The sequence below is a fragment of the Neomonachus schauinslandi genome, chromosome 3, assembly GCF_002201575.2.
Source record: "Neomonachus schauinslandi chromosome 3, ASM220157v2, whole genome shotgun sequence".
In the NCBI taxonomy this organism is placed as follows: Eukaryota; Metazoa; Chordata; class Mammalia; order Carnivora; family Phocidae; genus Neomonachus; species Neomonachus schauinslandi.
Genome location: NC_058405.1, coordinates 184350136 through 184374862, shown reverse-complemented (window position 1 = coordinate 184374862; position 24727 = coordinate 184350136). Strand labels below are relative to the sequence as shown.

Here is a 24727-nt window from a genome sequence, read left to right as displayed (position 1 = left end):
CGGGCTCGCTGAACTCCCAGCCCAGCCAGGGGGTGGTCCGATCCATGGTTCCCGCCCTCCTCAGCTAGAGAACCCACTGCCTGGGATCCCCACACGGGAGCCTGCAAGGCCTGAGCATTAAGCAAATCTAATGAGGTTTTTTTCACCCTCCGCCTCCTCACACCTGCCATCCAAGTGTAGCTGAAGGTCCCACCAGCTGAGAGAAAAAGAAGTCAGAGAGATTAAATGAGGTCCTGGAGGGGGGTCTGGGTCCTCCTGCCCCCCATCACGTGAGGTTAGCTCCAGGGAGACCTTTCAGCAGCCCTTGGGGATCTGAGAAAAGAGAGGGATTGTGCCCACTGGCACACATACCGAAACAAAGGATTGCAAAGGAGGTGACCCCAAACCCATCCTGCAACTTGTGCCCATCCCCCACTCCAGCTTGCTGATTCGGCAGAACATTTCTAGGGAGAGAATGATCAGAGACCCAAGAGCCATCCCTCTGTCTTTAGTCTGGGGAGAAGGGCTGATGTGCCCTGATGTTGGGGTGGGGGGTGGAGGGGGAGGCCCTGAGGACCCAGTGTGTGACAGGCTCCTGAGGAAGCTTTGGTGACAGGCTGTGGTTGGAGCTGGGAGCACAGAGCCAGGAGGGGTGGCTGTGCCAGGAAAGGCCCATGCTCTGGGAGCTGGTGGCAACAGAGGATGTGGGAATGTTCCAGTAGCCGGTCTGGGTTGCTTAGCTCCAGCCCAAGGAGACCTGAGCTGGCCGTGTGTTCCCCTGCATTGAGTTGCAGTGAGAGGGGAGGATGGGGGTGGGGTCAGAGACTCCCCCAGGTGCCCGCTAACACAGGTGTTCCTGCACCAAGACCTCCCCACCCTTGAGCAGCCTGTGGGGGGGGGGGAGCGCGAGAGCAGCAGGCTGGGGGGTGGAGAAGAAACTGGCCAAGCTCTCCTCCCACGGGGCGCAGTTTTCAGATGGTGGAGGGGAGCAGCTTCAGCTTCAAATGAACTTGGAATCTGGGTTATCGTTCATAACTAGACGCTGTAGTTACCGAAATTGGATTTTTGTTGTAAAAGTGACCCAAGGAATTTTTCTTATCTTGGATTGACCCAAAAAAAACAAGAAATCGTCCTTAGATTTCACCCAAGGTTGGGGGGGAACCAACCCCACAGAGCAGGTTTGAAAAGGAAGTGGGGAATGAAGTTGTTCCCTGATAATATCCCTCACGGCTCTCTTGCTCAACGACACTGGGACCTGGGACGCAAGCAACAGGAAGAAGTCTAGCTAATTGAGGAGAAAGGGTTTGTCGACAGGGCGTTGGGTGGCTCAGAGAAGCCCTGGAAGGCAGGGGAAACTGCTGTAGTAATCAGTAATTGGGAGGTGACACGGAATCCATGGTTGAAAGCAGGTGACGGGACCACGGACAGGATGCCACCACCTCTCTGCCCACGGATGCTGGGTGATGTGATCTTCGCTGTCCCCATCCTGGGCATTTCTAGCAATTCCACAAGGAGAGAGTTGCTGTCTCCATCAGACTGTGTTGGTGGGAAGACCCCAAATACAGGAACATGTTCTAATGCTGGGCCCTGGGTGGGGGTGGGGGGCAAAATTAACATTTACTAAAAGGGTGAACCCTTCATTGAAAGTGAAGTAATGGCAGAGTTTACCCCCAAATGACCAAGAGTACATCTTCTGCCACCAGGATGAACGGGGATTTGAAAAGGAAATTGTTGTACAAAATAATTATAGGGGCGCCTGGGTGGCTCAGTCGGTAAAGCGGAAAGCGGCTGCCTTCTGCTCAGGATCCTTGGATTGAGTCCCGCCTTGGGCTCCCTGCTCAGTGGGGAGTCTGCTTCTCCCTCTCCCTCTGTCCCTCCCCCTGCTTGTGCTCTCGCACTCTCTGTCTCAAATAAATACATAAAATCTTAAAAAGAAAAAAAAACCAAAAGAAACAAAAAACCAAAAATAGATTATTATAGGAAAATATACATTTTTGCAGGCCTGACCTGAGTTTTTGGCTGTGGAATTCATACTCACCCAGAGATCATGCAAGAAATGAGCAAAATAAATCAGTGAAAGCCCTAGGCATACACTTGAACATAGTGGGCCCTGCTCAGTAAGTGCTGGACAAGGGTGCTGGTCAAAGTCACAGCCCCCCGCCCCCTTTCCTCACTGCCATCCCTCTTCTCAGTCCTCCTGCAGGGACAGCCCAGACAGGACTTGTTAGCTTCCAGCGACAGGACTCTTTGTCTCCGGGGTGGGAGGCCGGCGCCGTGACCTTCATCTGCTCCGGTGTCTCTAGCCCTGTGGCTCAGGCTGCCAGGGTGTGGGTGGCACGGGGCGAGGATGAGATGCCGGTGGTGGGCAGCAGAGTCAGGGCGCCACCGGCGCTCTGGACTCACCATCCCGGGGCAGCACCGCCCATCCCTGGCGCCCCAAGCCCTGGACTTTGAGCCTCTTTCCAGGCCCCAGGACCCCTTAAGGAACTTGGTCCCAGGAGGGCCCATGGCTGTATGGCTCCACACTGAGTCCTCTGGCCCTGGGAGGGTGTATTTCCCTTCCCCGTTGCCTTTTCCCTCCCCCTGCCATTCCTCCTCACGGTTCTGCACAGCTCAGGTGAATCCCCCAGAAGGCTGACCGGTCACTGTTTGGTCTCCCTCCTCTGAGCCCCACGCTGCCGGGCCGCATGCAAGCCACGTTCGGAATGACTTAGTTCAAACGCTGCAATTCTATAGAGGGGCAGGTTCGAGCCCTGAGGTGGCATTGGCTCACCCCACCGGTGGCCAGTAGAGGAGTCCAGATGCCCCGGCCTCCAGACATGGACCCCATGTCCACTCTGGGGACACTTCATACCCTTCCTCGGGTGTCATATGTGCTCTGCTCCCCTTGGTGATGGACTCATTCTCCTTCCTGGGCCAGCAGCGAGGGGTGCCCAGAGCCCACCAGACATCCCTGCAGTGGGCAGGGACCTGTCCACCATTTTCTCCCTAAGCATTTATTGAAGCTCTGAGGTCCCTGCAAAGTAACACTTCAACACCAGTGGGTGGTAACTCCTTCAGGCAGAAGGCTGAGAAGGGTTTCCATGGAGACCGCCCAGGCTCTGGTTTCCATAGTAACACTTGCACGAGGTTACAGAGCTTCCTATATGTGTCAACCTAACATTTCCAACCACTCTATTCTTCATGCCAGACCTGGGCCCAATACAGGGATTGCTTTCTAGGAGGGGTGACGGACCTCGAGAGCCAGAGAGGGGAACGGGTGAGATGGTGTGCAGCTGGCTGACCGTGAGGGCATCTCCTCCACTACCAGGCCCTCCCCCATCTCAGCTGCAGGGTGTGTATGTATATACACACACACTCACACACGCTTAAATTATAAAAAGAATACATCTTCATGACATGGAAGGATAGAAAGCCCTACACCCCCCTGCTGTCCCTGCTATCCAGAGGTATTACTTGGCTTTGAGTATGCTTCTAGAAATAGTATATGCACATCCATAGAGCTATCTTTTAGAAAATTCACTAATGGGATATATATTCTCGCTCTGCCATCTGCTTTACCCTAATTATAGATCTTGGAGAACTTTACACATCAGCACAAATAGATCTATCTCATTCTTTATAATGGCAAAAAAAAAAATACTGCTCTTTTTAAAAAAGTAAGTCCCCAATTGAGGCACTTTTGTTTTCAGTTTCTTGCTATTACAACAATAAATACCCTGTGCATATATTTTCTGTATACTTGTTTGAGTATATCCATATGGTAAATTCCTAGCAGTGAAATTTCTGGAATTTTAAAATCTGATTCTTGTCAAACCAATTTTACTGCCATTATTGATACAAGAGGGCTTGTCCACACTTGAGAAGACTGGGTATTATTAAACCGAAACAAAACAAAACCATAAAACCAATCTCCCCAACTCATTCTACAAGACTAGCGGACCATTAACACTAGAGCCTGACAAGGAGAGCGTGAGAAAGGAAAATTACAGGTCAGCCTGACTAATGAACATATATCAATAACTCCTAAATGAAATATTAGCAAACAGAATCTAATAGTGTAGAAATAGGATAATACGTTATGACTAAACCAGTTACTAATGTTATACACCACATTAACAAATTAAAAGAGGAAAGATACATGATCATATTGGTAAGTGCAGAAAATAATATTTGATAAAAGAATTCAACATATATCCTGATTAAAAATGCAAACTAGGGGCGGCTGGCCAGTTAGCTCAGTTGGTTAGAGGGTGGTGCTGATAAAAATGCAAACTAGGAATTGAGGACGACTTCTTCAATTAACTTCAAAAAGAGTATTCTCCCAATATAGCTAAAACGGTGCTCAAGATGAATTCCCTTTAAGAATCAAGAACAAATAAGATTTATGACCATTACCATGATACCAGAGCTCCTACTCAGTGAGGCAGGATAAGAAAAACAAATGTTTTAATTATTTGAATGGAAGAAACAAAACCTATTCATAATCAATACAGGGCCTATGTAGAAAGTACAAAAGAATCCTCAGATAATGTCTTAGAACAAGGGAGACAGCTGCACAAGTTCATTGGATCAATACTCAAAATACTCAAAAATAAATTACATTTCTGTGCATTAGTGACAAAGAGGTATAATTACTATAACAACAAATATAAGAGACTCAGGAATCAATCTAATGAAAGATCCGCAAGACTTCTGAGAAAAGTATAAAATTGTATTGGAAGAGATAGAAGATCCAAATAAATTTGTCAAGTGTCATGTTCATAGATCAGGACACTCAGTATCATAACAATCTCAATTCTCCCCAAGTGGATATATAGGCTCAATACAAGTCCATTAAAACCTCAACAGAACATTTCATAGAACTTGATAAATTGGGGGCGCCTGGGTGGCTCAGCCGTTAAGCCTTCGGCTCGGGTAATGGTCCCAGGGTCCTGGGATCAAGCCCCGCATTGGGCTCTCTGCTCGGCGGGAAGCCTGCTTCTCCCTCCCCCACTCCCCCCGCTTGTGTTCCCTCTCTCGCTGTGTCTCTGTCAAATAAATAAATAAAATCTTAAAAAAAAAAAAGAACTAGATAAGCTGTTTCTAAAATATATATGAAAAGAAAGGGCTGAGAATAGGCATGGCGCTGCTGGAGAAAATCAAGGTAGGAGACTTGCACAACCAGATATCTGGACTTTTTTTTTAAAAGATTTTATTTATTTATTTGATAAAGAGATAGACAGAGAGAGAGCATAAGTAGGCAGAGCGGCAGGCAGAGGGAGAGGGAGAAGCAGACTCCCTGCTGAGCAGGGAGTCCGATGCGGGGCTCGATCTCAGGACCCTGGGATCACGACCTGAACCGAGGGCAGGCCACTTAACCGACTGAGCCACCCACTTTTTAAAAGTGTGATTATGGTCCAAAGGATGGACCTAATAGGACAGAACAGAAAGCCCAGAAATAGACCTTACACATAGGGAAACTTGATCATTGTAGACACACACTGCAACTCAGTGGGGAAAAGAAAACAACAAAAACAGAACAGATGGTTATCCCTACCTCACACCATACCAGGGAATAACTTCCAGGGAATATTTAAATGTAATATACAACACATTAGAAGGATTATAAAATAATCCTTAAGGATTAGAAGAAAATATAAGATAAAGTCTCTTCAGTGTTGGGATAGGAAGGATTTCTGAAACAAGTACAATAAGCCAAAATCATAAAGAAAAAGATGGATGAATTTGACTACATTAAAACCAATAATTTCTGTTCATCAAAGAAACAACAAAGAAAGTGAGAAAGACAAGTCATAAATTTGGGTAAGATATTTGCCATACACCAGTGACAAAACACAAAGATTACAAAAGATACATAAATATATAAAGAACTCCTACAAGTCAATAAGAAGAAAACAAAGCATCCAATAGAAAAATAGGCCAAAGAACACAAAAAAGGCATTATTTATTTTTAAAGATTTATTTATTTGTATGTATGAGAGAGATAGAGCGAGAGAGACTGCATGTGTGAGTGGGGGGAGGGGCAGAAGGAGAAAATCCTCAAACAGACTCCTTGCTTAGCGTGGGCCTCGATCCCAGATCCCAGGAGTTGAACCCAGATCATGACCTGAACCGAAATCAAGAGTCAGATGCTTAACTGACTGAGCCACTCAGGTGCCCCAAGAACACCAACAGGCATTTTATAGAAAAGGAAATTTGAGGGTCCAATACACATACGAAACTTGTCCCACTTTCCTAGTAATCAGGAAAGTGAAAATGAAAACCATCATGAAATACCATTTTACCCTCAGTCCATTGGCAAAAAAAAAAAAAAAAAAAAAAAACCCCAAAATTTTTAAAAATTAAATGTTTGAAAAAGTAAAAAAAAAAGAAAAAATATTTAGCACAGATGGGAATGTTAATTGGTTCAATTCCTTAAAAAAAAAAAAACAGTATGGCAGAATTTTGTGGGTTGAACGTTTGCTTACTTGTGACCCCATATACCACTTCCCTTGAACAGGTGCACCGGACGCCTTGTAAAAGAGATGTTCTTTTTTTTTTTTTTTTTTTTAAGATTTTATTTATTGAGAGAGAGAAACTGAGAGAGCACATGAGAGGGGGGAGGGTCGGGAGGGTCAGAGGGAGAAGCAGACTCCCCGCCGAGCAGGGAGCCCGATGCAGGACTCGATCCAGGGACTCCAGGATCGTGACCTGAGCGGAAGGCAGTCGCTTAACCAACTGAGCCACCCAGGCGCCCCAAAAGAGATGTTCTTTAAAGCATTGTTATAATGGTAAAAAATTGGAAAGAACCCAAATGCTCATTGTTAGGAGGATGGGTAGGTAGTTAAATTGCATATTCACATAATAGGCTGATATACAGCAGTATAAATGAATTAAATAATACAGGCATTAACATGGATGACTCTTAGAAATAAAATGTGGGAAGAGACAAGTCAGAGAATAAGACATATATTTTATGACTTTTTAATAATGTTCACATCCAGGTAAAACTACACTAGGAGTTCATAAGTATGTGGTAGAATTATAAAGCAAAGCAGAGAAACTCAGAATAGGCATTATTAATTAGCCTGGATTGACTAATCAATATAAAGAGATTGGCTAACATGGAAAATTGACATATTTTCATGGTTGTCTTTAGACCTAAGAATAGATGTTTCCTTAATGTCCTGCACAGGATAAGAAGGGGAAGAGCATGGAGGGGACGGGATGGGATATGTGGGGAGGGGGGGTGTGTGTCTCCGAACATGGGAGCCAACATTCCCTGCATGCCTGCGCATGAACGCTTCTCCCACCATCTAGAGGTGGTCTACTTCCCTTCCACTTAAGTCAGGGCTGGTTTTGTGACTTGCTTTGACCAACATTGCAATGAAAGAAAGTTCTGGAACTTTGGATTCCAGGCCTTAAGAGGTCTAAAGCCTCTGGCTTCCTCTGGCTGGGGCTTGGTTGCCAAACTCTAAGGAAGGCCAGGGTATTGGTTGGAGGCCGTGCTGAGTGAGGCGTGGGAGCGGAGGGGCACCTTGCATGGGGAGTGCGGCCAAGCACCCAGCTGAATGCAAAGCGGGAGTGAGCAGCTCCTGAGAGCTGGCCAAACTCAGCCATCCCTGAGAACCAGGAAAAATAGTAAACTGCTGTGTGAGGCCATTAAGTCTGGGTGGTGGTTTGTTAGCAGCAAATGGAGAGGTGCATACGAGGAAATCAGCAATATTGGCAGTCTTCTGTTTCATTAGGTTGTCTGGTGGGTCTCCAGATACACACTGGTCATGAGGCTTCATCACTTACATCCTTGTGATTTATATGCAGCATTTTATATGTAGTAAATGCTTCACAGTGTGAAATATTTAATAAAAACAACTGCAACTAAACATCTTTTCACGTTTAAGCAATGACCCACTCGTATTTCCCTTACTCTGCACCGCCTGTTCAGTCTTTGCCTATTTACCCGTTGGGTTGTTCATGTTTCATGATTTGTAAGAACGTTGCATATTGAGGAAAACAGCCCTTTCTATGTCCTAGGTTTCAAAAGCATCTCCCCCAGTTTGCCCCCCTTGTAGATCTTTTGACTTTGTGGTGTTTGGCTGTACGTAAATTCGTTTTCCATAGTCAAGTCGTAACTGGTGGGTACCATGCTTAGGTTTTCCCTCCTCTAAGAGTCCCTTAAATCATTTCTTAAGTACTTTTATGGCTTCATATCATCCTTAAAAAGTTTGGTCTATCCAGAATTAATGTTACAGGGAAGTAGGATGCAGGTTAATTTTTGTCAAAATGGCTAGCCATTATAAAGAACCCACACATGCCCCCATTAAATTTCCTTATATTTAACACAACTTCCAGGCCCTCCACTGTCCTATTGACCTTCTCCTTTGCTACCTGTAACTCCTTAATTATGGTAGTTTATAATGCTTAATACCCAAAGGCTGTTCTTTCCCCTTCTGAGGATTTACCAGACCGTTCCCCATGTTGACTTTCCCAAAAGAACTGTGTCAAGTTAAACAATAAAGCCTATCAGTGTTTTGTGATTGCACTGCATGTAGATTGACGTCTGGGCAAGATTGCCTTTGAGAACAAGTGTGTCTGCACTAACCTGAGTCATTTACGTCCCTCACAGGATTATTGAGCCAGACCAGCTGCAAGAGCAAAGTACCCACACTCGCCCGAGGTCCCGCCTCTGGGCTCCACCCGGCCAAAGCTCCGGGCTGGCTCTCCCACCGCCTCCTTCCCTGCAGAACGCGACCCTGTGACTCATGCCAACCTCAGCTCAGATCCACCGGGATGGTTACTAATTGCCTCAAAATTGTGTGGAACACCACATTGTCCTTGTGCTTAAGACAAGCAATAATGATGTCATCTTCCATGTGGAACTAAATGGGGTGGTTTATGGGCACTTGAAAGAAGCATGACCTTGGGCAAGTTACTTCCGGTCTCCAAACCCCTTCCTCCTCCTTCCTGTAAAAACGTGAATCTACCTGGCTCAGAGAGGTGTGAGGACTGGGGGGACACGGACCCTCCTTGGCTGAACCCGGCAACGGCCCCACCTCTGCCCACCCCTCCCAGCCGCTCCTAAGTCCAAGTCAGAAGTCAAAGATTTTTATTGTTCTACAGACACTTCTGAAAAGGGATCTAGTTGAGAAAATATACAAAGCATTTAAGAGTTTCATTTCCAGAGCGCACCTAAGTCTGACGGAGGCGTCGAAACCTCCTCTTCAAGGCTCAGGGCTGAGAACGGTTAGCATATTGAATGATCAGTAAAAACATGCAAAAGTGAGAAGGAAAAGGAAAAAAAGGCTGCATTCCCCCAAAGCCGAGGGGGATGGAATTTCAGAACGAGGAGGTGGCAGGGTGTACAAGTACCAGGTGGCTCTCCCTTTCCCCCACATTATCTTCTAAAACAGCTCCAAGCTTGGAGAAAGCAACGAGCCCACCCCCTTGCCTCTGCTCAGCGCTCAGCCGCGCAGGGCTGCCAGCCGACAGGGTGAAAGTGGCCCCTCTGTCCCATCCCTGTGGCCATGGCCGCAGGACCCCCATGCTTGTGCTCCTGGGGGGCCAGGGCCAGGGGGGCCCCACTCCTCCCTTCTTTGGTTCCACTCGGAGAACGATTGTGCTTGACAGACTGATCCCCACCCCTCACTCCAGGCTCCCGTTGGTGGGCTGAAGGCACTGACAAGAGCCCTGGGGGGAGCCCCAGGACCCCACCTTCCCTTGTGCTCTGGGTGGGTCCATCCCTGGGCACACTTCCCCATCCTCAGCCCAGATCTGGGAATCTGGACACGGGACTGTCCAAGGAACAAGCCTTGTGGGACTTCCCCAACTGTGCAGACATTTCTGAACACCACACCCCATCCCCTGCTGTCCCCTCGCCCAGGACCCCCACGAGCCTGGCCCCTCTGTCCAGCCCTTCCCCTGGGCTGCCAGCGCAGCTGGGGGCTGGCCCCGGTGGACCCGACTGCAGGACGGTGGTCACGGAAACCACCCGTGGCGCCCTCCTGTCCCCCAGACCCGGGAGCTCAGAAGAGGTGGGGCCTCGAGAGGTCACGGCTCTGGTACAGGGAGGCGGGCAGGGCTAGAAAGGAACCAGGAGACACGTCACATCTATGGAAAGGTGTCCAAAGTACAAGCTAAGCGAGGGGAAGGAGGAGGGCCAGAGTGGCCAGAAGAGAAACAAGAAAGAGGGCAGGGGTGGCGCCTGGAGGGGGAGGCCCTCACACCACCCCGCAGATGAGGGTCTCCACCACGAAGGTGTTCTCGAAGTGGCGGATGGCGTTGCAGTTCTTGGCCCCTCGCTTGTTGATCCCTGGGAGGGAAGAGAGAATCTCAGTGAGGACTGTGTCCTGGCCGGGCGCTGGCTGGGCCACAGAGGCTACCAGGGGGACCTCAGGACCCTGAGAGGGGGAGGGCGCGAGGGGAGGAAGAGGTGGCCCAGGAGATGACACCCAGACTCACCTGGAGGCAGTGCACTGAAGGGGTGAGAGAGCTCAAGAGCTGGAGTCAGACTGCCCAGCTCTGGCACCTTCCTTGCTGTGTGACCTCAGGAGTTTCACTTAACCTCTCTGTCCCTCCATTTCCTCATCTCTCAAGGGGCAGCAAGAATAACGATGAGGATGAGGACAACTTACAGGCTCTTGGAAGGACGTAGGGAGTGTGAACCTGGGCCTGGCCCATGGGAAGTGCTGAGTTACCATGAGCGGCTAGTACAGCTATGGTCTGAGCTCCAGCCAGGCACAGCTGGACGGTGGCCGTGGCCTAGAGCTCAGGGCAGGGGCCCCGACGGGTGGGGCCGGCCACTCACGCCTCCGGGTGGCCCTGCGCCGCAGCCGGTAGGTGTCCTTCCCGCTGCACAGGTGGTAGATGAAGGAGCCCAGGGCCTCCTTGTCGCTGACGTGCTCCGTCACCACCATCTCCTCCTGGATAATGTACGTCTGTGGGAGGTAGGTCCCTCTCTGCGGAGGGGGCAGCCGCAGTGCCGGGTCAGCCCACACGGCTCTCCCACCTCGGGCTCCCCTGCCCGCCGCCCGCTCCCCTCACCGCTGTCCTGCTCACTCGGAGTCCCCTGCCACCTGAAGGGCCGTCCACCCCCGCCCGCCTCCCCATCCACAGCCCCCGGGGCTCGCCCACCGGACGCGCGCGGGCAGTTTCTGGTTGTGCCCTGGTGCTGCATGTGGGGGAGTCTGGTCTCCCTCCCCAAGGTGGGGAGTGCTGCTGGGGGGGTTCCCTGCACTGCCAACGGGAGGGCATGGCCTCGGGGGGCTAAGGAAACTGGGCTCTTTGGGAGAGAGGGAGGGAGGCAGAGCACGGTAGGGAGAAGAAAAGGAGAGGCCTTGACTCTGGGCTTGGGAGAAAGAAGATGGAGGAGCAGGGGCCAATCTGAGGTGCTGGGCCCAGCTGACAGCAACACCCCCACCGCGGGCCCCCCCCTTGCCCCAGGCCGGGGGTCCAGGGGGGGGGGGGGGGGGGGGGAGCGCCGCAAGATGCCAGGAGGGCTCCTGCTCACCTTCACGTTCATGAGGAGCTCCCAGAAGTTTCGGGGGGGCAGCACAATGGTGGTGTTGAGCTCGATAACATAGCACTTGTCCAGGGAGATGTCATGGTAGGCGGTGAGCCCCTGAGCGGGAGGAGGGGCCGTGTCAGGCTCTGCAGGCAAGGGCCTGGCCCCGACGGGCCCCTCGGGCCACCAGAGCCACCAGCCCGCCGTGCCAGCGTCACGCGCCCCCGATTCCTGCGCCTCGCCTCGCCCGTGTCTGCGGGAGCTTCCACGCGCTACATGAAAAACACCAAGTGTCCAGCGCCTCGGCTGTTATAGAGGCCCTTCTCTGGGGTCACGGGGCTGAGGTGTGGGGAAGACGGTAATGTTCCAAGTGTGCATTTCATCACCCCTGTGAGGTCCTGTCATCCCTGCGGACAGCCTGGACCCTCAGCAGGAGATGCTCCGTCCCCGGCTCCCTGTGGGCTTCAGCGACAAGAACGTCCAGGATACAGAGTGAAGGGATCCTTCTGGAGAATCCCTAGGAAGCTCTGGGAACCAAGTACGAGGGACAGACGGCTGGGGAGTCTGTGTTTCACTAGCCTCAAAACTGTCGCTGGCAAAGGAAGTGTGAAGGGTGGGGGCGCCTGGGGGGGCTCAGTCGGTTAAGCGGCTGCCTTCCGCTCAGGTCATGATCTCGGGGTCCTGGGATCGAGTCCTGCAGGCTCCCTGCTCTGTGGGGAGTCTCTTTCTCCCTCTCCCGCTGCCCCTCCCCCACCCCTGCTCGTGCTCTCTCTCAAATAAATAAAATCTAAAAAAAAAAGAAGTGCAAAGGATGGCTACCTCTGGGGAGGGGGTATGGACTGGGGGAAGGGGCACAAGGGAACCTTCTGGGGTGCTGGCAAAATTCTAAATCTTGATCTGGGTGGCACTGCATGTAGCCTCTGGCAAAGTCCACCAAGCTGTACACTTAATGCACTTGATAGCAGGTGTGCTACACCTCTGGAAAATGTCAAGGAACACGGGCCTGGCCCATGATGGCCAGTGTCCGCAGCGGTCAGGTGGCCGAGGAGAAAATCCACCATGGCTGGTTCCCGTTCAGTGATAAACACTGTCTCTATAACAAAAGCAGCGTCTTCAAAATCCTGAGCAACCTAACCCGCCGCCATCTACTACCCATACTTGCCATCACACAGTACATACTCAAAGGAGGTACTAGGGACACTGGCCTTCTCCTTTCGCTCCTGTTCTCCTTTCTCATGACCCCTGGTGGAAGGGGGGCTCTGGGTCCTCAGGACACCCTTCCACCACTCCTGTCCCAGCCCCGGCCGGCCTCACCCGCTGGAAGTCATGAATGATGTCTGCGGGGTCACCGCCGCCGAACTGGGGCACTGGCACGTTGATGCGCTCATAGTTCTCTTCGAGGTAGATCTTCACGTCCTCCTCCAGCTCCATCCGCGTGCGGACCTGGGAGGACAGGGAGTCCTCGTAGAGAACCCCACAGTGGAAGAAGTTGTCTCGGGCCAGCTGGCGGGGGGGGCGGAGTGGGAGAGAGAGACAGACCGGTCACACAGCGCCCTCGGCACAGCCACCCTGCCGACCCCACTGCGCCACGATCCCAGGGCCTTGGCAAGCGGGAAGGGTGGGGCAATGAAACCCATTTCGCAGATGGAGAAACTGAGAAACATGCAGAGTCAGGGACAGGGAGGGTGAGCCAGCTCTGCCGGGTCCAAGGTGGACAACTTCCTTGGCTGTCAGCGGCAAACACAGGAGCCCCGGATTGAACTGTGGGTCCCTGTGGGGTGCCCAGGAGGTAGCTCTGTGTCCAACCTCACACAGGTCCCACCGCCTTCCCTGGACCCCGGGCCCCTTGAGCAGTCCTGACAAACACTGAGCCCCTATGTGAACAGCCAGCCAAATCGCCCCCTCATCAAGGGTGGGGAGGCGTGTGACATGACTGAGGCCAAGTGGCTGAGCACGTGGACCAGTGTGCCCACCTTGTCCCTCTCCAGGGGCCCCCAGATCTGTGCACAGACTACTGGCCTGCCATCGGCAGAATTGCCCTTTCTCTGTTTTCGTGTGGGCTCTCCCAGGGGGATGAATCCTCACACATGAATCATACTGTCCAGGGCACAGACTCGGAGGCTGCTCTGAGGTGCCCCCATTTCCCAGCAAGTGGGGTGGGGTGAGGAGCCCCAGGAGAGCACAAGTTGGGGCTGGGAACAGAGGGGACCAGGAGCTAGAGCAGGAGGGTCCTAGGGTGCTCAGGAAGGGCCCGTGGGAGGGGGAAGATGGGGAAGAGGTGGGGGGACATGCCAAACAAAAGGGAAGTCGGCAGGTGTGTGGGAGCTGAGGATTCCAGGGAAAAGTCACATGGAACACAAAAACTCTTCAGTAATTTCCATCACGGAAAAAACGAAGTAACAAAGTTAAAACCATTGCTTGAGGGTGGGAAGAGGTCATTTGGTCGCACATGACTGGCAATTCCCAGCTTTTCTGTCACTCTGAAATTCCCTGTGCATTGCACTTAAAAATTATTCTTTTGAGCTTTAACTGAACTACCTTGGTGGCACCGTCTCCCGCCCTAGGTCTGGACTGATCACACGGTCATCGTGACCATGACCAGTTCTCCCGCCCAGCTGCAGGCCCCGATTGGCTGTGTGAGTACTTAACCCGGGGTGCCAGCGTGGGTGGAGGCCACCCCTTGCAGGAGGAGGTGCTGGTGGGTCTGTCCATTAACCCACGGTCTACCTTCCTTGTTTTATAATCCAAATAAACGTCCAAGGAACGCAAGTCCTTAAAGCATGACCCCTGGGCACAGGGTCCGGCTCTGGAGGGATCACAGAGTTCCGATTTCTGCTGGATCTGGGTTTCTGGTGAAAACCCTCCAGGGTGACAGTGTGGGAAGGGGCCACGGATTCCCATCCCGGGTCCCCCACTGCTAACTGTGCTCCTGGGAGAGTTCCCGGTTGGGCGTCAGCTGGGTCTGAAGGCAGGTGAGGGCAGTCTGCCAGGGTCCACGGGAGTCAGAAGACGGGGCCCTGCTCCCCCCTCCAGGCAAGGGGCCGGGTGGGCTGGCGCATGCCCAGGGAGGCCCCATGGAGGGAGCATGCAGGGTTTCTGGGCTTGGCTGGGCACCCACTCCCACCCGGGGGCAGGTCACCTGCCGCCCCTCCCCTCACAAGCCCCAAGCACCTAGCTCTCAGCTGCTCCTGCCACCTCCCTGCAAGCCCCTCTAAACAGCACCTTTCCCTGAGCGCTGTGCCTCCCTCCCCGAATGGCCTCACCTGTGCGAGGAAGAAGTATCTGTAGATGTAGACGGAGGCGAACACGAGGCCCATGAGCAACACGACCATGCCCATCGACAGGTAGCACACGCCGCCCACAGAGCCCCCCTTCTTGTAGCGCTGCGGGGGGGGCCCGCTCCTCCTGTGGATTGCAGGGCCAGCTCAGCCAGATGGTGATCCCGTACCTCCCAGAAGCCTCCCGTCCCTTTCTCAAAGGAGACCTCACCCTGCTGGTGGGGACTGAGCCTTGGGACAAGGTGGGGGGCATGATGGGGACACACAGCATCATCTGGAAGGAATGCCCTGCCAGGGCCTCCCCAGTCTCCTCCCAGGTAAAGATAAACTGAGACCCACATTGAAGCCACGCAGAATGATCCCCTGGGATCAGGCAGGCCCATCTAGATCACCCAGGCCTTTCGTCTTCTTCATCATCCCAGCTGTGACCACAGTGTCACCCTCTTAAACATAGAATGGGGGAAGCAGAGACATAGCCTTAATAATTGCACCAGACCCAGGAACCTGCAGGAATTGGGGTGCACTGGGGAGTTGCTGCTCTGGGCAATGGGGAGCCAGGGAAGGCTTCGGATCCACCCAAATGCGGCAGTGCACAGGGTGGACAGGAACCGGGGCAGTGGGAGGTGGCTTCTGGGCTCCACCAGGAAGGCTGTGGCAGGGTATGGTCACTGGCTGAGGGAGACGGAGGTCCCAGGAAGCCCACGGGGTCTGGGCACGGTGCTGGTCTCCCTCCGGCCAGGCAGCCCCGAGCCTGCGATCCCCGCTGGGCACAGTCCGCCTGCCAGGGGGGCAGCTATGGCCCCACACTGGCATCTGGCCGGCAGCATCAAGCAGGCTCTCGGGAGTGGAGCCCGAAGGGTGAAGTCTGGAGGCTTCCGGAAGCCGGGGCGCTTCTGCCAGGAGGGAAACGTGGCCACGGTGGCAGTTGCTGCCGTCAGAGAGGCCAGGGCAGGAGGCTCCTGGAAAAAATCTGCTCTGGGGAGCCAGACGGGCTCACGACAGTAGCCCTGGGGCTGCCAAGCAGCAGTAAGTCAAACGGACCTTACTCCCAGCACACATGTCTGGGCTGGTGGACCACGGTGTGTGTGTCGATCTCAGTAACACTGCTTGACCCGGAGCTCCGGCCTGAGAGTGTCATGATTCAGGCTCTTCAGGAGCTGGGTGACCTGGGCCATCTCTCATGTCTGTGCGTGCCCCCCTCCCCCGCCCAAACCCAGGCCCTCACCTCTCCTGGGAGCTGTTGCAGGAGCCCAGGTCTGCTTCTGCCACCACTGTCCCCATTCAATCCCTCCTCCATGGGGTCCAGATACAGTCAGGATGAGGGCAGAGTCCAGTCCCAAAGACCCCGCAGCCTCCAGGAGCTGAGGCAGTGTGGGGCAAGGGAAGGAGCTCCAGCCTGGAAGCCAGAAGCTTCTCACTCCACATATGCCACGAACTGCCTGCTTAGCCCGCTTTGTGCCATGTGTCCTCTCTCCCTTTACCCTGCGGGCTGGGGACCCAGCTCAGGTCCAAGTTACCTCGGACAGATAGGCCCTTATCTCAGCACGGTGGGCCTGGCCTCGGGGGGGGGGCATGGGGCCCAGGCCTCGGGGAGCAATGGGGAGTACCATCAGAGAGGCAAATGCCTCCCTGCTTGGGGCTCTCCCACTCACCCACACCCAGGAAAAGGACAAAAGCCCCTGGAGGCCCCTCCCCTTCCCTGGGCACATCTGTCATCAGACCAGCTAGCCCCCAGCCTCTGCACCATGGGACAGAGAGGTGCCCTGGCCTATCCTGCTCCCCAACACCCCCGCCTGCCCTCCAGGGAGCTTACCTGGCAGGGATGGGAGGCCAAACCCCTTGCCTCAAACTCACCAGCTGAGTGCTGGGGCTCCCACCAACCCAGCCCTGCTGCGGGGGGCTTGTGATCAAGACCAGAGAGGCACCCACCTGGCTGGCATCTGCTCAGCACCCTGGGGTTCCCTAACCAAGGTCCCACGGGGACAGCTGCTGTCACGGGGGGGCCCACAAGGATCAAGCCACCCAGGGGCTCCTGCAGATGAGGTGGTGGCCTTTCTGCTCCTCCAGAGTCCCGAGTGGGTCCCAAAGAACCATGGCTGACCTGGGAGACAGGCCAGGCTGCCTGCACCAGCCTCGGATCCTGCCCCTGGGGTGGGACATTTGAGTGCAATGGGGTGAGCGGTCACTGGAAGTTGAGAGGGGCCCCAGCAGGGACTAGGATCCCTGCAAGGGGAGCACTGCAACCCCACCCCCCAGCTTCTCTGTGGAAATGTGAAGACGCAGGGATTAAAGGAGACAAAGAACCTGAAAGCCCTTTGTCAAGGATGAAGTGCTAGATAAAAATAGCAGATCTTTCTCAGCTGAGCTTCTCCTTTGCAGGGCCAAGGCCCTGGACAGCTGCTGAGGTTGCACACTGGCCATGCTTTCGCTCCTGCATTCACGAAAACCAGAGAGGCAAGCTTGTGAGAACTGTTTTTAAAAAGAACAAAACAAAACAAAGTCAATGGGCCACAAGCGAGAGAGCCTCAGTGCCTGCTCCTCGGCTGAAGTTCACAGACAAGGAGGCCTCTGGTTTTTAAGGCGGCTTTAATGCGGCCTTTCTGCTTCTGGCTGGGGGAGGTGTTTTTAAGGGCCTGGGGAGGGGGTGGGCATGGGGGTGGCTATGTGGCTGAGGAGAAAACGGCCTCCAGGGCGCCCCCTGGATACCACCCTGCGTCCTTACTCTGGGGGGGTCACTAGGAAGGCTGAGGATCCCCCACCTGTCCTAGATGTGCAGTGGACATGCCCCTCACGCGTCTGAGGCTAACACAGCTCCCGATCCCACCCCCCTCCCGATCTGAGGCTCAGCTACCCTGCTCCCCTCCCCTGCCTGCGCCCTGCTGGAAGGCAAAGCAGGACGGGAGCTTGCCAGGAGGCAGACGGGGAGCCATGGATGTTCCTGCTTCGAGACAAAAGGGACTTCAGACACCAAGCCCCACACAGGACGGAGGGCCCCTCAATCCTGCCCGGAAGCTGTCACTGCTTACTGGGCCCCACACCACCCAACAGAGAACCTGGGGATTCCTGGCTGTCCGTGGAGAAGCCTGCTTCCTGAGACCCCCCCAGATGCTTCCCTTGTCATGCTGGAGACCCAGGGAAATGCCATCCCCCCCCCCCCCCAAACATGGGGCAGCCAGGCCTTGGGGGGGGCTTCCATTTAGAAAGTAGAAAAACACTGCCTACTGTTTCCAAGGCAACTGGGCTTTCTGAGCAAAGTGCCTCGCTGAGCACTCGTGTGGGGCACGTGAGCCGGCCGGCCGGGTCCGAGAGGGGCCTGGGCCTCCCCTACCCGCTGCACTGAGGCCCGCAATGGCTCATTAAACGGGTTAGCAAAGCCAGGGCCACAGCGGTCAAGGGGAGCCCAGCCAACTGGAGCATTAACTCAGCGGACTCCCACGGCTCCTGGGGAGCCCCCCAGCTACAGTTCCTCAGTAACAATGTCCAAATTAACTACGAACAGATTAAACTACAATTGCAGGCTGCTGGGAGGAGGTTGGCAGGGAGCCAGAAATGCACTTGCTGCAGCCCAGGCTGACAGCTGGAGGAGGAGGGGTTCTTGCCTGGCCCTCCTGGGCTTCATTCCCCCTCAGCATCTCGCTTTTGCAGGCTGCAGACCAGGTTCAAGGTCACTGATGTGTTGCGTGAGAGAGACAGACAGACAGCCCGAGCGGGGCTGGGGGGAGTGGGCATCGGAGCACACAGAACTGGGTGAACTGTGGCCAGGTGAGGGCACAATAGGCCCAGACCGCTGGGTACGTGCCCACAGGGAGTCATGGAACCCCATTCCTGTCGTGCGGCTCGGCGTGAGCCGGTAGCTTGGGCTCACGCCGGGTGAGGAACCGCATGGATCCCGGAGAACTCCCGCATCACCCTCTGCTCTGCGTCTATTCGGTTCCTGACAGTCAAGATGAGACTCCAGAGAACAAAGGCTCCGAAGGACGAGCAGCAAAGCCGGCTGCTGGAAGAGCTCTCCTGGGGGACAAACTTGGAGAGAGTGTGTGTGTGTTGGGCAGGGGGGCGGGGGAGGGGGGAGCCAGGCTGCACTTCCACGATTTTACCATAAACAGTTTTTTTTCTAAGAGGAACTCAGCCTCCCTGGCAGTCCGCTGACAGCCTTGAAACATGCAAGGACCGGCCCAGAGGAGCGAAGAGAAAAGAGAAGGAAATAGGGAAGAGAAAAGCCACCGTGGTGTGTTCAAAAGCCCAGGCCCCCGGGGAAGGCCCAGGCCAGGCCAGGGATGGGATGCCCGGAAGCACCCCGCCCCTGCTCTGGGGCAGGACCACCTTCCTACAAAGGTCCCTCACCGGGCCAGCGGGTACTGGGGCACTGGGGCAGAAGCACTCCACGCCCGGCCAGGTCCGCCTTCCCGGCTGGCAGGGAACCCTCCCCCAACCACTCCGGGAGACCCAGCTCCCTCCCGCCCACCGCCTGAGGCCAGAACGCCAAAAGTGAAATCTGATCCCCAGGTATGCAGGCCGGGGGAGGGGGCGACGCAGGAGTCATTAATCAAAGGCAAAGCCAAGGAGAAAATTAGCCAGCGCTGAAGAGAGGATGGTAATGAACATGTCTCTCTCTCTCCTCTTGCAGACCCCCAAGCCCAACAGCAGCCCCCCAGCTCAGTCCGGTCTGCACATGCCTACACCTGGCTGTGTGTGTGTGTGTGTGTGCGTGCGTGTGCACGCATGCACTCAGGCACCGGCAGATGGAGGGGAGAGTGGAGCTGGGTGGAGAGGTGCGGGGCTGGCCGGTAGGCCTCCAAAGGGGAAGAAGGATCTAGCCAGCGCATGCCAAGAGGGGATGCTTCCCGGGCAGCCCACTTTCCAGGCTGGCTCCCCGCCAGTCGCCCATCAGCACAGGCTTCTCATTACCTCCGAGGCAAGCGCCAAGGAGAGGGTGGGCAGCTGGAGGCCCAGCTGGGCCCCCACCCCCATCCCTTGCCGGCCCACTGAGGCACTTCCTCCCAGCAGCAGGTCTGGGGACAGAATCCTCCTTGTATTTGAGTTTTTGCTCAGAGGCAGGGGGGAGCCCCGCCATGAGGGTGCTGCGCTGCCTCACCCTGGTCCCCTGGGGCTGTGCGCAGGTGGGACATTTTCATGGAACAGCCACAGGGGAGCTCACTGCTGAGGGCATTCACAGGCTCATTCCCCAAGTGGTCCTTCCAGGGCTTTATATCTGATTTGAGTCCAGTTCAGTAACCAAGGAGGGTTCTCAGGTCCCCTTCAGCCAGAAGAAACCTTCTAATAAGCTTTCCTCTGCATCCCCATCAGCATGGGGCAAACCTCAGATGCTGTCTTGATAAAGGAGAAGGCTGGTCCTCCCAGTCGGGTCTGCCTGTCCACCCACCGTCTGCTTCAGACCCTCTGTCTGAATGCTTGGTACCTGCTGTGCTCACCGCCAGAGGCAGGAGAGGGGGGCTCCAGCCACACCCTGGTTACTGGACACGGGACTGTGCCCCTTGGCCAGGTGAGGGCACAACAGGCCCGGAGCAGTGGAGTCTCCCCCCACCCCCCAATTCCAGTAGGCGACTAGCAGAACTGCCACGGAACATCCAGAGCCCCCTCTGTATCACCTCAGGGCCTTGGGGAGCTATGATCGTTTACTGATAGGCAGTTCTGTCCTAGAGGTACCAGGATTTTAATTAAGACAGCCAGGGGACCCTGTGCAACTAACAAGGTTTGGGAGGCAGGCTCACGGCCATTACAAACAGCACCGGGAAGATGTTGTTATTTCCATTTCACGCTGGGTGAGGGGGAAGAGAGGATGCTGGCTTTCAGCGCCAGAAGCTGGGTATCAGTTACTACCCAGGTGATGCGGGCACCTGCCATCCAGCCCCACGCCATTCGGCATGGAGAATGTGCCACTCCTGTGAAATTTGGTGGACCTTCTCAGGGTTTGAATTACATCCTCCTACTGCCTGGTTGGTCCTCCCTTCTGCTGGAATCCTACAGCCCTCAGAGGCAGGGTCTGAATTCCAGGCCTGAGCTGGGGAGTAGGCCCTGGGAGAAGAAAGGGGCAAGGTCCCAGCCCTGCTCCCTCCCTGGGCTGAGAGGAGCAGAGGAAGCTGGTTCCTTGGTGAAGGGAGGAAGGAAGCTTGAAAAGACCCTTGCAAACTTTTAAAGCTGCATGGAATGCCCCCTGCCCATTTAACATCGGAGGAAGATGGAGTTGCTCTGTTTGGGGGGTGCACAGCAACCCCCAACCCAGCCCAAGTGGTCCTGGATGATGCAGTGACCACATCCGGACAGGGGAGGGCTCCTCGGTGCATTCCTCACTCAGGGTCTTTGCTCGGGATGTGACACCACCCACCTCTGAGGCCCCTCTCAAGTGTCCCCTCTTTCTCCGCCTGCACACCCCCCCCAATACTCCGGGCAAGGTTGAATCTGAGCCACAAAACTTGGGGAAGGACCCTGGCGCTGAAAAAGACTCATGAGAAGCCCGCAGCGGGCAGAGAAGGGGAGTGGACAAAGACTTTGGAAGTCCAGTCTGGATGCGACCGCTTGGTGCACCCCAAGACCGCCAGAGACTAGGGCTACGTGGACGCCTTTGCCGGAGCACAATACAGCCTGGCTGGACCAGCTCTCCCTCCCCTCCCCGCCCGCCACGCGTCCTGCCCTCTCCGGGTCAGACTCCACGCAGCTCAGACAGTTTTCCACTGGCGGAAATGCCTTCTCTCCCCCCGGCCGGAGGGAAGGGGGAGGAGAGGGGAGGACGCCGGAGGGGGCGGAGTGCACCGAGGCCCGCCCCCACAAAGAGCCTCCGGGATGCGGGAGGGCACCGGAGCAGTGGGGGAGCCTCCCTGCGGGATGGAGGGAGCTGCCCAGAGCGAGAGCCCGGAGGGGAAGGAAGAGGGGAGCAGGGAGGTCCAGACGGCAGGGGGTGGGGTGAGATCTGGGCACCTAGCCTTAGAACCTCGAACCTCGAACCTCGAACCTCCAATCCCAGACATGCAGCCGGGCCGGTTCTGGTTTATTTCCATTTTCAGGTCCACCAATTCAGGTGCAGACCAGCAGCACATTCCCCGCCCCCCGCAGGCCCCCGTTTGGGAGGAAATCAACGGCCCCTCCCCCTTCGTTGGCACCGGACTCTCCCCCCCACCGCCCTCTCCCCAGCCACTCCCCACCAATCCTGACCCATCTCCCTACTTTGGGGAAACAACGTCCAACCCTCCTCCCATCCCCCACCTGGGACTCGACTCTAGGCCCCTCCCCCTTGATTAGAAACAGACGCATACCCCCCACCAGCATTCCTCCAACTTCTTATCGGCCCCTTTCCCGGTCTTGGGGCCAGCCGCTTAGGGCCCCTCCACTTTGGGAAGAGACCTCGAGCGCTTCCCCACCTGGGGACCAGCGACTCGGACCCCTCCCACTCTTCGGACTTTTGCTTTCGGCTGCCGCTTTAGAAGAGGACCCAAGCCCTCTCCCCACTTTCGGATGGAGGGCCCATTCCGGACCCTCACTCCCTCCGGTCACGGCTCCGGGACCCCGATGCGCCTCGAACAGTTCCTGGGGCCCTTGGGGCGCGCCTCGCCCCCCCGACTCCAGCCTAAGCCCCCTGGCCCCTCTTACCCGAGCGGGCGTCAGCAGGATCTCGGCGGCCGGGGCCGGGGCCGCGGCCGACGCCTTATCGGCCTTGTCGCCCTTGATGCCGGCCACGGCGGGCTGGAAGCTGATCTTCACCATGGCTGCGCCCGGCCGCGCGTCCGCCCTGCAGCCTCTGCCCGAGCAGCCGCGATCTGGGCGACCGCCGCTCCCGGCTCGGCAGGCACCGGAAGTTTGGCTGGTGTTCGCGTCCCTTTCCCTAACCCCGCCTCTAGTCCGCCCCGCCCCCCCCCAACGGAGGGCCTCGGCGCCCGCCGCGCCTGCGCCCCCTTCCCGCCCCCGGGGCGCGCAGTGACCCCTGCGGGGCGCGCCGCTCCCACCGAGGGAGGGCTGAGGTTTGCTCACGCACTCTCTCAGTCAGTCACTCACTCAGTCACTCGCTCACTCACTCACTCCATTCATCCACCCACCATCCGTCCGTCCGTCCGTCCATCCATCCATCCATCCATCCATCCATCCATCCATCTATCCATCCATCCATCCATCCCTCCATCCAATCAGGCATGGACTCAGCCCCTTTCGCAGCCTTATCCCTTCCAGCTTCCTCGCCAAGACCAGCGTCCCCATAACACTGTCTTTGTTAAAAGTGTTTGTCCGGCAAATACAGCTTCTAGACAAATTCCTCATCTCCCCTCCCCCACTTCATACCCTCCTCTTTGGAAATGCTGCTGCCTCCACTGCACCTGCTCTCATTGCTCCCTCCCACCGGTCCTGGGCCCAGGAGGAGGCTTCAAGGCCAGGTGCCTAAGTGCCTGCATCCTGCATCCATCCACATCTCTTTCATATTCCATCATCCTTTTTCCTTCATTTTTCATTCCTGTAGAATCTTCCTGAAGGTCTCTGGGGACACGCGCTAAGGATGCTGGGAGTAGAGAAATGAGGGCAGCCTGCAGCCTCAGTTAGTGAGTGACCAGCCCTGTGGCCCGTTTCTCCCCTATCCAGGAGGGCCTAGTGTGGCAGGAAGATCTGCCGGGTGGGTGACTGGAGGCTTGGGTTCAAGACTCTGCTCCTGCAAAGTACCACTGGGATTGTGTAGGACCAGGGGCTTGTGTTACTGGAGTGTCTTTTGGCACCCAAACCCTGGATCTTTCCTTACTGTCCCTGGTCCAGACTGGACCGGAGACAACACCCAGCAGACTACACATAGCCTTGGGCTGAACACCAGCTTTTGGTTCTGCAGTTGAGTTGACTGGGGAAGGCAGGGGAGTCTGAGAGCTTGTTGAGGATAGTCGGAAGTCCTCCACTGACCCTTCCTACATGTCAGGTCTTGGGTGGCTGCCTTGAGCCCTAGGTGCCCACATCCTAGACTCCAACATCCTGGTTCAGATCTTGGATGAACCTATCAGCCTTGAGGACAGACAGCTTGAGAAGGAAGATTTAACTGATGCTAAGGCCACCACCCTAGTAAACTGGGAGAAGGAAGGGGAAGGTGGAAGAAGATGGTTTGGAGGCAGATGAATTTGGTTTGGACAAGAGCCAGAGAGGAAGGGGCTATGGACTCTTGTTAACCACCTCCAAGGACTCCTAGTTGAATCTTGATGTTTGGAGAAGTTAAGTCCCAGCCCTTGGTTAGATTCCCACCCAGCATCCCCAACATACATTCCTCCATTCAGAAAGTGTTTCCCAAGGGCCCCTGCATGTCAAGCTTTGTGTTAATCCCTGTGGCAGAAGATAGAAAGCCCTAAGATGCAACCCGGCAACCATGGACCTAATCACGTTCAAACCTCATAATGTTTATGAAATTTACCCACAATGCTTTGTTCTTTTTTATGGCTGAGTAATATTCCATTTTGTTAATATACTGCAATTTTCTGTCTGTTCTCCTGGTTATGGACATTTGGGTTGCTTTCGGTCTTTGGCTATAATGAATAAAGCTGCTGTGAACATTTCTGGACATAGCATTTTTTGTTGACGTTTGTTGTCATTTTTCTTGAGTAAATAGCATCACAAAGAATGAGGTAGGAACAGTCCACTCCAACTGATAGGCGTATTTTATCACATGGCATTGATAAAGTGAACCAATGTTTAGTTGGTTTGGTTTTATTCTTGTGTTTAAATTCTCCACAGATATTGCACCCTCTAGTTGCCTGACCTGGGGCAGATCATTCATACCACCCTGTCCCCCTCCTCGGTATACTACTGCTTAGGAGTGGAATTTTATCATTTTATACTCCCACCAGCAATGTATGAGAGTTCCAGTTGCTCCACAATTTCACCAACGTTTGGTGCTGTCAGTCAGTCTAATTTTAGTAATCTTAGCTGATATAATCTTGTTTTGTTTTTGTTTTTGTTTTTAGTGAGGGAGGGGGGGGGGGCAGAGGGAGAGGGAGAGAGACAATCTTAAGCAGGC

At 54.8% G+C, this 24727-nt stretch overlaps 1 protein-coding gene across 4 annotated transcripts; it reads right to left on the bottom strand.

The window, feature by feature from the left end:
* Positions 1-9050: 9050 nt before the first annotated feature.
* ITM2C (integral membrane protein 2C) lies at positions 9051-22539 on the bottom strand. Of its 4 annotated transcripts, XM_021690334.1 has the most exons (7): positions 22345-22539; positions 20641-20642; positions 14725-14863; positions 12776-12964; positions 11468-11578; positions 10766-10916; positions 9051-10270 (listed from the first exon to the last, which is right to left on the bottom strand). In XM_021690334.1, exons 1-7 carry the CDS (start codon positions 22456-22458, stop codon positions 10179-10181), a joined length of 798 nt encoding a protein of 265 aa, XP_021546009.1. In that variant the 5' UTR covers positions 22459-22539; the 3' UTR covers positions 9051-10178. The 4 variants fall into 4 exon arrangements, with proteins under 4 accessions (XP_021546009.1, XP_044769381.1, XP_021546008.1 ...); XM_044913446.1 differs by lacking the exon at positions 11468-11578; XM_021690333.2 differs by lacking the exon at positions 20641-20642 and having other exon boundaries at positions 14725-14866; positions 22345-22431.
* Positions 22540-24727: the final 2188 nt, after the last annotated feature.